The 15,117-nt window shown below is 48.8% G+C and overlaps 2 protein-coding genes across 2 annotated transcripts in view; one reads left to right on the top strand and one right to left on the bottom strand.

Annotated features, from left to right (window-relative positions):
- Positions 1 to 3,034, bottom strand: part of Abcg5 (ATP binding cassette subfamily G member 5) — a 24,903-nt gene extending 21,869 nt beyond the window's left edge. Inside the window, exons 1-2 of the mRNA XM_028765086.1 lie at positions 2,733 to 3,034; positions 2,018 to 2,139 (exon numbers count right to left, since the gene is read on the bottom strand). Coding sequence (XP_028620919.1) covers positions 2,018 to 2,139; positions 2,733 to 2,896 — 286 coding nt within the window. The 5' untranslated portion in view covers positions 2,897 to 3,034. The remainder of the gene's footprint in view (positions 1 to 2,017; positions 2,140 to 2,732) is intronic.
- Positions 3,035 to 3,098: 64 nt separating this feature from the next.
- The window catches only part of Abcg8 (ATP binding cassette subfamily G member 8), a 17,173-nt gene continuing 5,154 nt past the window's right edge, over positions 3,099 to 15,117 (top strand). Inside the window, exons 1-8 of the mRNA XM_028765085.1 lie at positions 3,099 to 3,331; positions 6,835 to 6,936; positions 8,514 to 8,670; positions 11,714 to 11,952; positions 12,324 to 12,456; positions 12,545 to 12,814; positions 14,742 to 14,904; positions 14,990 to 15,070. Coding sequence (XP_028620918.1) covers positions 3,269 to 3,331; positions 6,835 to 6,936; positions 8,514 to 8,670; positions 11,714 to 11,952; positions 12,324 to 12,456; positions 12,545 to 12,814; positions 14,742 to 14,904; positions 14,990 to 15,070 — 1,208 coding nt within the window. The 5' untranslated portion in view covers positions 3,099 to 3,268. The remainder of the gene's footprint in view (positions 3,332 to 6,834; positions 6,937 to 8,513; positions 8,671 to 11,713; positions 11,953 to 12,323; positions 12,457 to 12,544; positions 12,815 to 14,741; positions 14,905 to 14,989; positions 15,071 to 15,117) is intronic.

The raw sequence follows: 15,117 nt of genomic DNA, 5'->3' as shown, positions 1-15,117 counted from the left end.
GTGTGTGTATCTCTGTGTGTGAATGGTATATGTGTGTGTGTGTGGTGTGTGTGTCTGCATGTGTGGTATATGTGTGTGTGTGGTGTGTGTGAGGGGTGTGGGTGTGTCTATGTGTGTGTATATCTGTGTGTGTATGGTAGGTGTGTGTTTGTGTATCTGTGTATGTGTATGGCGTATGTGTGTGTGTCAGTCTCTGTGTGTGTCTGTGTGTGTATGTATGTATGTATGTATGTATGTGTGTCTGTCAGTCTGTGTGTGTGTATGTGTGTATGGTCTCTGCATATGTGTCTATGGGTGTGTTGGCCTACAGTCTTGGAGACTTAGCATTCAAATGGGATAGCCTCATGTGTTTGGCTTTCTGGCTGCATTGGCACCATGGATGGTATCATTGTGAGACAACGGGTACCGAGCTGCTGCAGGATGAGACAGGAGCCAGGGGGATTCAGATATCAGGCCTTCTTTAACATCAACTTTCTCTGGTGAAAATCAATTTGGACATTGGATGAACCACATTCATCTCTTCCAAGGGTTACCTGATGTTCCTCCATCCTCCCTGGAGCACCAGGCCTCTCATTTTCAGAGAAAGGATGGACTTCAGTCACAGAACTTTGGGGCTCACTCTTAGCTATATCAAAACAGTGCCACACCTGACTCCCACCATAGACTTACACTGCCTGTTTCTAGGAAAGAGCAAGGCAAGGGGACAGTTAAATGCCACAATTTACTAGTGGTTGCTCAATCAAGAGGGTCCTGTGGCTCTAATCCTTAAATGAATATATTCAGGATAACCCATTGTTGTGAACACTGAGGTATGCCACCCAGAGCCCCTCTTTTGGGCCAGCATACTCCTCCTCAGCTGCTGGAAACAGAAGGAGTTACAGCTATAAGCTTTGCAGGAACAGGGGAGGAAACCCCTCAGGGGATAATTACTGGTTAGTGGAAGAACACAAAACAAACATGGAAGTCAGGTTCAAAGGTTAAAATCTCTCCTGAAAAGAAGAACAGGACATGGTGAATACACAGAGGTGGTCTCAGTACACTGTGTGTGATGCTTAACTCCTGGAGAGAGAGGCTCAAAGAAAACACGGTGTGCTTGGTGAGACTCAGTATTAACGTGAGTTCTTTTCTAGTGTTCTCTGTTCTCAACTGTGTGTCTGATAACCATCATAATGAAAAGACAAGTAGGGTCAGGAATCCGAGTTAAGTCCTGCCTGACAAACACCTTGACAAGAACTTTCCAGATGTGGAGATATCAATTGAAAACACAGCTGGGTGGCTGACCTTGAAGGGGTTAGGAACTGTCCAGACCAACATAATCAACTAACCTGGACCCTTAGGGCTCTCAGGTTCTGAACCACCAACCAAAGAACATACATGGGCTGGACCTAGGCCTCCCTGCTCAGATGTGCAGCTTGACCTTCATGTGGGTCCAGAGTAACTGGAGCAGGGGCTATCCCAAAAGCTATTCCCTGTACATCTTCTAGCTGAGTTGCCTTGTCTGGCCTCAGTGGGAAAGGATGCGCCTAGCCCTGCAGAGACTTGATATGCCAGGGTGGGGGATAACGGGGGGGGGGATCCCCACCCTCTCAGAGAAGAAGGGGAGGAGGGACGGAGGGAAGGACTGCAGGAGGGAGTGACTAGGAGGAGGGCAGTGAGTGGGATGCAAAGTGAATATGAGAGAGAGAGAGAGAGAGAGAGAGAGGGAGGGAGAAATACAGGAGAATACAGCTGGGACTTTGTGGCTCTGGACTTGAGCTCCAGGACCATGGTCAGTCAAACAGACAAAGGAAGCATTTGCATGTCTTGCAGGACTTTCCACTCTTCCCAGGGGTCATTCTCAAGGTTTCACTTTGGTACCAGGTTCTATTCACAGTCAGTCAAGTTACTAGATTTTGTTCAAATGCTAAATGCATGGCCTTCTCTCTACAACTTAAACTTATTTCTTCAACATTGCACTTAGACTGAGCCAAAACCTCCCAGAGTCTGCCTTAGAAGTACAGGAGGTCCCGGCGCTTACCTGAGCTTCCTAGGATGCACATGATCTGGCCACTCTCCATGTACAAGGAGACATCTTTGAGGATTTGCCTGTCCCACCTCTGCTGCCGTGATTTGATGTCCCACCAGGGCCCAACACGGTTGCTTTAAAGGAAATTCCACAAGGGCAAAGGCAGAGTAGGACCCTGGAAGGGGCCAGACTCTGTTTCCCGGCCCCACCCCCAGCCCCATCCCATCCCAGTTGCTCCTGGACAGGTTGACAACTCTATTTCAGCCTTATGTCACACTCTGTGGTCTTTGGAGGTGTAATGACAAATTGGCTACCACCCAAGGAGCGTGCCTCCCATTAGCTGCTCTGATTACTGGGTCTCTGGCTGAGAGCTGGCACTCTGCACAGTATTTATTCTTGAGGTGAACCTTGCATTCCTTCAGCAGAGTTCATCCACCTTGTGCCCCCAGCACCCCCACTTTCCAAGTCTTCTCCTTTTACATACAGCAGGTGGTGGACAAGCCAAGGAATGGATAGAGCAGAAATTGGTGAGAAGCAACAAGTGCGTCAGGCAGGGCATGTTTTAATGTCTAGCTCTGCCCTGGGCAGGGGGAGGAGCTAATCACTGTCCACTTCCACCTTGATCTGCTAGACAGGCAGCCCAAAGCCCACAGGCCCAGCCACCCATTTGTGGAAAAGACATTACAAAGGGTGAGAAGCCTAGCTTTTGGCTGTGAGGTCCCCTTACCTGACGCTGAAGGACACATGCAGGACACCTAAGCTGTGCCGCGCCTCCGGGCCTGTAACCGAGCCTTCCTGGCCTGAAACGGAGCCTTCCTCCAGGGAGCTCTGAGACCCTCTGCTGTGAGGCCCTCTGGCTGCCTCTGGACTCAGAAAGGGCAGCTCACTCATGGCCAGCAGGAAGCAAATGCAAGTGAATTTTCTAGTGGCCTGTCCAGCTCCAGAGCAGCTTTAACTGAGGAGCCAATGGGAGTGCCCTGTCTGATCCTACCCAGCCCTGGAGTCCTCGTGAGACAACAGTTCACCAATTTGGCCAATGATTTGGCCATTATCTGATGTACCTTTAGCCAGAGTGTCCTTATCTCGACAATAGGCAGGACACACACTGTGTGTTTATAGGAGGGCTTGCCAGAGAGGAATGCTGGGAGAAAGGCTGGCACAGAGGAGGGCTCAGGTGTCTCAGCTCTAAGGAGCAAAGACACAGAGAGCCCGGCAGCAGAGGAGGCCTCAGGAGCCACACAAAGGGCACAAACACCACAGGTCATGGCTGAGAAGACCAAAGAGGAGGCCCAGCTGTGGAGCGGGACGGAACTTCAGGATGCTTCCGTAAGCTTAATCTCCTAGTCCCGGGGTGGAGCAGGGTGAAACTGACCTTTCTTTCCTACCACAGGATGAGTCCTAACTCACCACCTGGACTTCAAGCAGAATGGAAATGGGGTACAGCAGGGCCCTGTCTCCTCAGAGTTGGCGGGCTGAGGGGGCAGGTTCGGGAGCCAGGAGGCCTCTGAGGTCACTTCCCACCCGGCAACATGCTCGTGTGAATAACTGGGATCGATGTTTTCCAAATGACATTCCATCACAGAGCAGTGGCCCGTGTGAGCGTCAGACCAAGAACCTCAGTGGTAGTCAAGAGACAGTGGTGAGGTAACAACAGATTGCTTGTTTGGGAGTGACAGAATCGTATGCTAGCAATCTTATGATCAGGGAGAGAGATGGAGTGAACATAGAGCGGCCAGGTGGCCAGGAAGTGGAGCTCTTAGGCTTCCTTCCTCATCTAAACAGAGAAATGTTTGCTTGATAAATGGCCTTTGACTGGGGTTATGGGCAGGCTTTGAAGCAGAAGGGCACTATTAGAAGACTGGGCAGAGAAGGACTCCACCCCAAGCTTCTATGCCTCACTCACTTTTCTGGAGAGAAAGACCAGAACAGGATGGCCACATTCAACAGGGAAGCCTTGGTGCCCTGTTCTAGGTGAGACGGGGTTGCCTGGGATTCACCAATCCTACTACCACAACAGCAGCCAACTCTGCTGTCAGAATTCCCCACCAGGCAGACATCTCTGGGAAAATAACTCCTACTGCATCTGTCCCTTGGAATTTTGATGCTCACTTCCTGAATAGAATATAAAATCAGTGGTAGCTTGAGAGTGGGGGGTAGGATCTTTTGCCCTTCAGATAATCACCACAGCAAAGGAGGCAATGAGCTGTCAGAATTCTATATTCAAAAGTGTGCCTAGGTCCTGCCATGTACAAGTTCCTCCTGGGAGGCCCCACTGTTGTGCATTCCCTGTGATGGCCCACCACTGACAACTCCAGGTCTTGGGGAGAAACCGATGATACTGACATGCCCTGTGCCTTCATACTTAAAAGCTGTCAGTCAAGCTAAAAACTGTCCAGTGGTTTCCAGCCTTTCATCTCTGTGTGCAAATTTAGAAAACTGAGTGTTTCTTGAGGAGCTGGCTTCTGGTCCAGGCCACGGCCTTCCATCCCCTTCTCTGCCCACTCACTCTACAAAGAACTCAGACAGTGACCACACGTTCTTTCTACTCACATTCTAGTTAGGCCTTCTCCAGAGACTGGCACTGCCCATACTCAGAAAGATGGTGGGGGGAGGAAGGAGGAAAGCAGGGCTATCTATACAGGGAATTCTGGCATTGAGTACCAGAGCGTCAGGGCCCATGGTCCACAGCCTCCTCACACCATGGACAGGAACAGAGATAGGAAAGCCTGGGCCCTTAGCAGAGGCAGGTGAGATCAGGCTTGTGCCTTGGGCCGGAGACTTACCATTTTTGTCACCACCAGCCACCGTTTTCTGCACATTTCTTTTTCCCTTTTGTGCCCTCTGGATTCTCTCAGAGCGTCTGTGCTTCTGACTCAGGAATGTAACCAGAAGTTAATACAAGGAGACGTTACACTGTAGCCCAGCAGGAGCCATGCTGGTTACCTACAAATAAACCCGCTTTCACTTTTTTAGGGTGTTACCTGTCACAAATTCAAATGATGTTCTGACAGTCATGCTGATTAAAGTGTCAGCCGAATAGATATTTAAGGATTTGAAAAATAGAGAGAATTTGTCAAAACCTCAGGAAGAGTCTAACAAATCCTTCCTGGATGCCAAGGAAAATATTTTAAAATGGAACAGAAGTCATCCACAAGCCAAACAGGAATTTTTTCCTTCCTTCCTTCCTTCCTTCCTTCCTTCCTTCCTTCCTCCCTTCCTCCCTTCCTCCCTTCCTCCCTTCCTCCCTTCCTCCCTTCCTCCCTTCCTCCCTTCCTCTCTTCCTCCCTTTCTTTCTTTCTTTCTTTCTTTCTTTCTTTCTTTCTTTCTTTCTTTCTTTCTTTCTTTCTTTCTTTTTTCTTTTTCCTTTCAGAAGCTGCCTGTGAGGCTCCTGGAAACCCATGATGGGCAGGGTCAGTGGGTTTGGGTCAATCAGAGTGGCCGAGCTGGGCACTTAAACCCCAGAGCTTCACACTTCTCTAGTCATGACAGCAGTAACCTGAGAGATCTCCTCCCTCAGCGGCCCCTCCATCCCTGAAGCCAATGGAAACTTTGTATCAGTACAAGTGTCTAGGAACAAATTCCCGTGCCATGCAAGTAACTAAGATCTCTCCTAAAGAGAACTGATTTGAAAACAAGAAACCCCAGGGACCCCGGATGTGGTGTGATGGTTCTGTCAGTACGCTGATTGCCCTAGCATATTTGATGCAATGGATTTGATTCCCCAACACACACACACACACACAAAAAAAAAACCCCAAAAGGTATCTCTAGTATATTCCTACTTCAGAGAGATGAATTATATTACAGGGGAGGGGATGGTGGACAGTCATATCCTGATATTCTGGGCATCAAAATGAGATAGGAGACATAAATTCTAGTGTTCTGAAGCACGTTAAAAAAAAAAAAAGATCAGAGAATGGAGCTGGAGAGATACTCAAACATTAAGAGCACCTGAAAATACCTGGGCCCCATTCCCATCACACACAATGGTTCACAACCACCCATAACTCTAGGTCCAGAGGACCCAGTGACCTCTTTTGACCTCTGAGGGTACCGTGTGTGGTGCACATACATGCGTGCAGGCAAATAGTCATACACACAAAATAAAATAAAATTTTCACTTTTAAAACAAAAGACCAGAAAAGAAGATTGTGATTGTTTCCAACACAAGGAAATGAGAAATGTGGACAGTGCCTGCTGCACTTGATATTCATACGTGACTACATGTATCAAATGGTCACACTGGAGCACAAACATACCACTACCTCAACAATAACGACAGCACTATAGTCATTTGGAGATGATGGTTCTGACGATGACAATGATGATGGTGACAGCAGGGCTTCCTCTGAAATTTCCCCGAAGGATTTTCAAGGGCTTTGAGGCACAAAATTCCTCGTCAACATATGATAAAACTTCCCTGGGGGAGACATCTTCACAGATACCCAGAACCAACTTCCTGTTGTCTGTGTCTTTCTCATGCTGTGTCTATTTGACATTAGGTGATATCCCGCCAGATTCAGAAAGTGAAAGTCAAGGGCTTCCTCCCTCCCAGCTCAGATCTCCCCTCTGGAATCTGGAGGGTCATCCATCTTAAGCAGCTTAGATCCTGGCGCTAGCCTGAGGCTGTGGGTCTCTGAGGCTGGAGCTGTCCTGGAGAAGCCCAGGGCCCATCAATGGTCATGTTTTTCTCAAAGCCGTGCTGTACACCTACATGACCCCACTTCCTGCCAGTGTGGGATCTCGACCACAACGCCATCAGCTACCCATGCCTGTCCGGTACCCTCCTGTCTGCTTCTATGTCCCTCATCTGTCATGTCTCCCAGCAGGGCCTACAGGACAGCTTGTTCTCCTCTGAAAGTGACAACAGCCTGTACTTCACCTACAGTGGCCGGTCCAACACTCTGGAGGTCAGAGATCTTACCTACCAGGTAGGGGCACATGCCTGGGTTCAGGGGAGAAGAGTGAGGAGCTAACAGAATGTTCAGGGGAAGGAAGGGTGAGCCCACCCTGGAGGTCTTCTAACCCCCAAAACGAAGTTCAGTCTATCCTAGGTGCAGGCCTCACCTGCAGCTAGAGGTTTGGAAAAGGGTAGAACCCTTTGTGAGGATGTTAATATTCGCTGTGAAGGCCTGTGGGGAATGTCTCTGGAATGCATAACTTAAAATTTCAAATATCTATCTATCTATCTATCTATCTATCTATCTATCTATCTATCTGGTGTGTACATTCATACACACATATCTTTATGTTTATAACATTATATGTTTACCATATACATAAAATATGTTTGTATATACAAACATGATAGATAGATAGATAGATAGATAGATAGATAGATAGATAGATAGATGAACATATTATGTATCTGTATTCGATGACAGATATCAAAGGGGCCAGGGAGATGGTCCACTCAGTAAAGTGTCTGAACTCAGATTTTCAGAACCCACAGAAGACAAGCTGGTCTGAGTGGCACATGTCTGTGGCCCTACAGTCAGGAGGGTCCTTACATATCATTCAGCTGGCCAAATCTGTGAGTTCCGGGTTCAGCAAGACACCAGGTATCAAGAGTAAAGTGGAAACAATGAAGTTTAAAGACAATGCCACTTACCTCTGGGTTCCACACACACATGTGCGTGTATATACCTGTAGAAAACACATACAGCAAAACACGGTATTTGTGGAGACACTGTTTGTCTGGCTTCCCTTGAAGTCAACATCTTGCAAATTACATAGTAATTGTCAAAACTAGGGAATTAACAGCATGCTCTTAAGTAAATGACAGTTTATTGAGATTTCATCCACTTAGATCTACCTATCATCTATCTATCACCTATCTATCTATCATCTACCTATCATCTATCTCTCTATATCTATCTATCTATCTATCTATCTATCTATCTATCTATCTATCTATCTATCTATCCAAGTACCTACCTATGGTCTATTTTTATAAAATATGTTATGATATTGCTGATAAAACATCCAGACTGCAAAGGCAACCATGGAGGGTCTCCAGAATGCTTTTGTCAGAATTCAGTGATTCCCGATCCCCCACTTCCCCAGAGGTAGACATGCTGCCCAAGTGGGATGGTGAACTTCAGAGTCCCAGGCTAGTCGTCTTGTGCTTGTGAGTCTAAACAGAGGAACGAGCCACTATGCAACCTCTCTCTGCCCTGCCGTGCACTGTAAACTGTATGGGCTTGGTAAATTCCTTAACTGCTTTGAACTGGTCAGTAAAACAGACCACAGTACCCACACCGTATGTTTGCAATGAACAGCAGATGGGACAGTGACATGACGTGATTACTGTGACTTGCAGCTGGTAAACACTTGCTGATTTTCTGATATTTTGCATGCTTTCTGGTCACCCATCCCCATAGCTCTAGACTTGAACAGAACGGTGGGGTCTCACTGCCATGTGAGAAGTTATACAAAACACAGCAGAAGCTGCTGAAGCCCTCTGAGTGGTTTGGCTTCCCAAGGACTCGCTAACCTCTCCCTCCAGGTGGACATTGCCTCTCAGGTGCCTTGGTTTGAGCAACTAGCTCAGTTCAAGATACCTTGGAGGTCTCACAAAAGCCGAGACTCCTGTGACCTGGGCATCCGAAATCTGAACTTCAAAGTGAGGAGTGGGCAGATGCTGGCCATCATAGGGAGCTCAGGTACTGACAGGGCTGTCGGGGACAATGGACAGGGCTGTCGGTGGGACAGAGGCCAAGGGGGGCAGTGGTGTCTCTACCAATAGGGCTGTCGGGGGCAATGGTGTCTCTCCCCTATGATATAAAAGAGCCTCATGGATCCTGAGTGCAGAACTCTGAACTAACAAAGTAACATGGCAAAGTGGCTGAGAACACAGGTTCTGAGTCAGACAGACCTGGGTTCAAATGTCCCCTCCTACACCCACCAACTCCTGGATGCTGCTACTGGTGTGCCCCTGAGTGAGACTCTAGTCCACCAGCTTTGGCCATAGTGTCTGCCTGCAGTTCACACTGGACTAAGACAGTACACAGGCAGCTTTAGAACATGATGTTCTTTTCAGAGACTCCCCCAGCCACAGGTGCCTGCTCAGGTCGTTGCTGCACAGCCAGAGTCTGGTCATGGTCAGACAATGACTCTGCAGGTCTGAGCTACCACTGACCCCTCCACAGTCAGCAGAACTTTCAACCGCCTACAAAGAGCCAGATCCTCGAAGTGTCTCTCGGGCAGTCACTTTCACGGGTCAAACCTGAAATCACAGAATCTTGAAGATAGATGAGAGGGCTTGGAGAATCGTTTGTTTCCCATATTGGATTTTGCCTTATACCCTTCCTGTCTGGAAGTGCTTTAGGAAAAAGATTTTAAAATCATCCAGTTCTCCATATTTCTAGAGTGTTCTTTGTGAGAACATGTACACACACACACACACACACACACACACACACACACACACACTTATTTAACAGGTGAGAACACTAACTGCAAAAAAGTTGAGTGAGTCTTCCAAAGACAGGAATTTAACCAGTGCCAGACCTTCCACTTGCATTTGATTCTTCCTGGGATTCCTCTACACGGGATTAGAGAGCGAACTTTATCCCTTTTAATTAATCATTTCCAGAAGGAAAAATTGCTCAATGCTTTGAACATCTGTTCCAAACTTTTACACTCTTCTGATAGAGTTGTTTACTGTCTAACCAAAGATCAAATAAGCTACAATATGTAAACGCACTTTGTAACTGAAACAACATGCATACTCATTCAGCCCCTGACCCTGCCCCTGACCCTGATGCTGATCTAAACAAGCAAAGGGTATTTGGATGTATAATGTCTGATAGCTTTTCTTGTTGGCTATGTCTTTGGGAGCACCTGGGAGACACAGGAGCCATTACTCAGTCATGATGCTGAATACTGTTGAGCATGTGTCCCTCCAGCCCCTAGCCAGCAGCATCCCTGAGTTTTAATTAGGAAAGTGAAGATCCTAGAGGCTGAGCAGAATGCACACTGAATAACGCTCAGGTTCAGCTTGGCTTCACGATTACTTGTCTGAAATTGTTGAGGCTTTCTTAGAAAGCTGTAGTCATTATACATGACGTTAATCACTGTGAATACTATCACACAGGGAGAATATGAATATGCATACTAGCCATCATAATAATTTTTAAAATTATTCTAAAATATTAGCTCCAAGCATTTAGCTTGTTCTGTAGAATCAGCCATACAAAAGGATTTCGTTCGCAGTTAATAAAGTTCCTGTTGAGGAGACGGCGCCCAAATTACAAGGCTCTTGAGTGCCGTGGCTCTGCAGAGAGCATTTGCCCAAATGCACCAGGCACTCTTTGCTAGAAAGTCTGTTTCCATTCTTTTGCCACAGTTTCGCTTAGGAAATGTGATCTTCCTGCCCTCTGACTGGGGATCCCTGGTACCTGTGAATGCTGGCACAGTCTCCTGTGCTCACAATGGGGAATGCCCAGCAGGCAGCCAACAAGCTGCCTGCTCTTCAAGGCTCTGATATGACAGGCAACATGTGACATATGACAAGGAAGAATTGTCACATACTGTCTATAGGCATTTGCCTTGTTTACAAAAGGAAAACAAAGCTACTAATTCCACAAACCCTACACAGTGGGGAAACCAAAACCTTGCCTGGGAGACCCAAACAGACTTTGTCTCTAGCTTGGAGGGTGTTCTCCAAGCTGGAGGTAGGATCACATCCGCAATTAAAACAGTCATAGGAGAGCCAGGTATGGCGGTGCACATCTTTAATCCCAGCACTTGGGAGGCAGAGGCAGGAGACACAGCAATCTCAGTTGTATTTGAGCCAGCCTGGTCTATATAGTGAGTTCCAGGATAGCTGGGCTGCGTAGTGAGACCATTTCACAAATAATAACAAAATTAGATACAGAGGTAAAAGCCCCATCGAATGCTTTTGGAAACTAGATCCAATGCTCACTTCTCCGAGTTAATAGGCATCAATACATCATAATGTTCCATTGTGAGGCAGAGGAAAAAGACACGGATTTTAAACATGAGAGAAGGGTATAGATACGGGAGCCTATGCATTGCTTGCTGATTATTTTTCTCAAAATAGGTTGTAATTTTTGTTTGTTTGTTTGTTTTTCTTTTGGGGGGGTTGTTTGTTTATTTGTTTTTGAGACAGGGTTTCTCTGTATAGCCCTAACCATCCTGGAACTTACGCTGTAGACCAGGGTGGCCTCGAACTCAAAGGTTCCCCTCCTGGGATTAAAGGCTACGCCACCAGAATGGGTAGGTTGGAGTTTTGAATTCTTCAAGGACGCTCCAAATTAGCCATTCCCACAAAGCCATTGCGGAGTCAAACGATGGTGAGATGCTGCCAAGGTTTTTTTTCAGCTAACAAATGGCTACACTTTGTAGTGAAATTAGCCCCAACTTGGGAGAAAGCCATTGGTTAGTGGTAGGAGAGGGACCACATACCAGGTACAGCAGCAGGCTTGTAGCGGTTGGAGTCCAGCCTATCTGAAACCTCTGTCAGCCCGTCCCCACCCACTCAAGTTGGATGTGAAGAAAAAAGCCTGACCGTGAACCTTTTGGGCTGCCCCACCCACATCTAAGAACAGTGTTGGCTTCCCTTGAGCTTGGTCTCTTCTGAAGCGCAGTTCTGGCACTTCCAGAGTGGGCGGGGAAGGGGAAAGCAGCGGGTGGGCAAGCCCTGCAGAAACTCTGTCCTCAGGAATATCTTCGGATTTGCAGGCTGCGGGAGAGCCTCACTACTTGACGTGATCACAGGCAGAGACCATGGTGGCAAGATGAAATCAGGACAAATCTGGATAAACGGGCAACTCAGCACGCCTCAGCTGATGAGGAAGTGTGTGGCGCATGTGCGTCAGCACGACCAACTGCTCCCCAACCTGACCGTCAGAGAGACTCTGACTTTCATTGCCCAGATGCGCCTGCCCAGGACCTTCTCTCAGGCCCAGCGTGACAAAAGGGTAACCAGTTGGCTGGATGATATCCCTGCTGTCTGAGACTTCCCTGATTTGCCAGAAGACCCAGTCCAACTGGATAGTTTAACCAACCCACCTGACGTGCCAATGTACTTAGCCCCATCTTGTCAAGTGGGTGACAAGTGTGTGTTTATTTGTGTAAGATTTTTCTGGTGCTTCATGTGAATGGAGAGCCAAGTATCTGGTCTGGTTCCCAGTCCACAGTGTGTGCTCTGCAGGGCGAATCTGCTCAGAACCTGAGGACATGGGGGCGGGGCTGGGACGCCAAACAAAGATGTAGGAAGATAAAGTGCAGAAGCCTTCCTTTGCATTAAGTGAAGGAGTTCGGACGCTCATAACGCCCAGCCTGTCCTCAGGTGGAAGACGTGATTGCGGAGCTGCGGCTGCGGCAGTGTGCCAACACCCGCGTGGGCAACACTTATGTACGTGGGGTGTCCGGGGGCGAACGCCGACGAGTGAGCATTGGGGTGCAGCTCCTGTGGAACCCAGGTGAGGCCTGGGAACCTGAGGGCCGGGGACCTGAGCCCATAGCCTGCCCCGTGGAGTGGTCATCGGGTTCCCTGTGCGATATCCCTAGGAATCCTCATCCTGGATGAACCCACCTCTGGCCTCGACAGCTTCACAGCCCACAACCTGGTGAGAACCTTGTCCCGCCTGGCCAAAGGCAACCGGCTAGTGCTCATCTCCCTCCACCAGCCTCGATCTGACATCTTCAGGCTATTTGACCTGGTCCTTCTGATGACATCTGGCACCCCTATCTACCTGGGGGCGGCCCAGCACATGGTGCAGTACTTCACATCAATTGGCCACCCTTGTCCTCGCTATAGCAACCCTGCCGATTTCTACGGTGAGTAGGGGCGTAAGGCAGTGGCCTGGAACCTGGTGTGCAGTCATTTGCTGACACCCCCTCCAAGCAAAAGAAAGCAAAACAAGCACAAAATACTTACTGGAAAGATCTAGGGAAGACACTGTTATGCATGCCCCAAGATGAGGAGGAGTCAGGACGGAGTGGTAGTGTGCAAACTGGGAAACTGGTCAGTTTGCCAGGGTCAAATACAAGGCACGAGTGCTGCAGTCTTCTGACAAATTGCTCCCTTGTACAGAACAGGACAGGAAGGGGTAGAAGTTTGCAGATGGGTGGAACCGGGACATAATCCAAGAGGCTTGGATCCATCTGTACACCTGTGGCCTTTATGCAGACGGCAGAAAATTGTATACATGTATATGTACACACACACACACACACACAAGCCTTTGTGCGCCACAGAACACGGGTAGAGGGGTCCAGGACAGGGCCAATGAGTCTCTGAATATAGACTGCTCCATAGACTGCCTTAGCTTTCTTTGGGGTCCCAGGTACTAAATCTTTCATAAAGAACACCATGAACCACTTCATTCATGGGGAACAGTGGCCTTTTCAGGACGCCTGCCTATAAAACACCCATCCAGAGTGCGGAGGAATAGCCCAGGTGCTTTCTAGGATGACAAAGTGCTTAACCCTCATGGTGTCTCCTGTCACGCCAAGGTCAGCTGTCTTTGCAGATGAGTGGGGGAACCTCAGCCCTGCCCTACTGTGCTCTAGCACTACTGTGGGGCAGACCCAGAGTTCCCATTGCTGTGCCTGGCCCTCAGCCTTGACTCTGGTCACTCCACCCACACTGTCACCCCAGCATCCTTGGCTCTCCTAGGAGGAAAGGCTCCTGGCTTGTTTCCCTGCCCTGTGAACTCATGCCCTCACTGAACTCTCATACAAGTCATCTTTCATGCCCAGGTTGCCATCCCGACTTCCCTGTGTCACACTCTGGCCAGTGTCCTCAGATAAAGGGGCAGAAGACAGTTGCCAACCTGGCTCCCAGGGGAAGTTTGAATGAGCCTGGGAGGGCTGCCCAAAACCAAGTAACCATGCCAGACACACGGACTTTTTTTCTGTTTTCGTTTGGAGGGAGTAGGGATAGGTTCCTTGTCTACTAGCCCCAAGGCTGTCACTAATATGGGGTGCAGGAGCTGCTGATATGGGTGCTCACAGGGTGCTCAGCAAATGTAACATTTGAGCGATAGCCTGCACAGAGGGAGCCTATGCGGTTCATAGGCCCCTCCCTCCCTCAAAACATCTTCTCTTGTCTTGTGGAATGCATACAGATGAGGGAAAACGGTGGAGAGGACAGCCCAGCCGTGCACAGTCCTGGAGTCTTCAGGGGATAGCACTGCTCTGGCTGCGGCTGGGCCTGGCACTTTCTGTCATTGTGGGGGCACTGGAGGGAGGGCAGAACCTATTCTCAGCTATAGGATGGGACTGTCATGTGCAGGGGTGAATCTTCTCAGATTCCCCCAGTAACCTGGCTCCCCAGCTAGGTGGGCTTCCCTAGCCTCTCCTGGGGCACACCTTAGCACAGGCAGTGAACAATGTACATGGCTGGTCCCAGCACCCTGGCCAATTGGGAGGCCAAATTATTAATTCACAATAACAGACATATATATATATATATTTCCGAAATTAGAGCCAGCGTCTACCTGTGATGACATATCTGGCCCTGAAGGCACCTGCCCACTTTAGGAATGTCTCTGTAATGGTGGGGGGGGGGGGGGGTGGGGTAGGGCTGGGGCCTCTGCTGTTGGCTACTTCCCAAGGCATCTGCCTTTGTGGTCAGATAAGGCAGAGCCAGGGACCAGGTCTCCACCTTTCTGCTCTGACCATTGCATCACAGTCCCTTCCCAGAGGGTGGAGAGAACTCCAGGGACCAGGTTGCCTATGTCCCTGCATCTTCTGCTTACAGTGGACTTGACCAGCATTGACAGGCGCAGCAGAGAACAAGAGGTGGCCACCATGGAGAAGGCTCGGTCGCTTGCAGCTTTGTTCCTAGAAAAAGTGCAAGGTTTTGATGACTTTCTGTGGAAAGCTGAGGCAAAGGAGCTCAGCACAGGCACCTATGCAGTCAGGTACAGAGGGAAGCCCGAGCATTGCTCTGATGGGAAGCTCCGGTGCTGTTCCCACCCCAGCCTGACCACATACTGTTCCCAACAGCCAGACCCTCAGACAGGACACCGACTATGGAACTGCTGCTGAGCTGCCCGGAATGATACAGCAGTTTTCCACCCTGATCCGGTAAAAATCTCTCTCTCTCTCTCTCTCTCTCTCTCTCTCTCTCTCTC

This window comes from Grammomys surdaster, unplaced genomic scaffold (assembly GCF_004785775.1).
Source record: "Grammomys surdaster isolate TR1022 unplaced genomic scaffold, NIH_TR_1.0 149, whole genome shotgun sequence".
NCBI lineage: Eukaryota > Metazoa > Chordata > Mammalia > Rodentia > Muridae > Grammomys > Grammomys surdaster.
The sequence above is the reverse complement of the archived record's forward strand: the minus strand, read 5'-3'. Positions and strand labels throughout refer to the sequence as shown.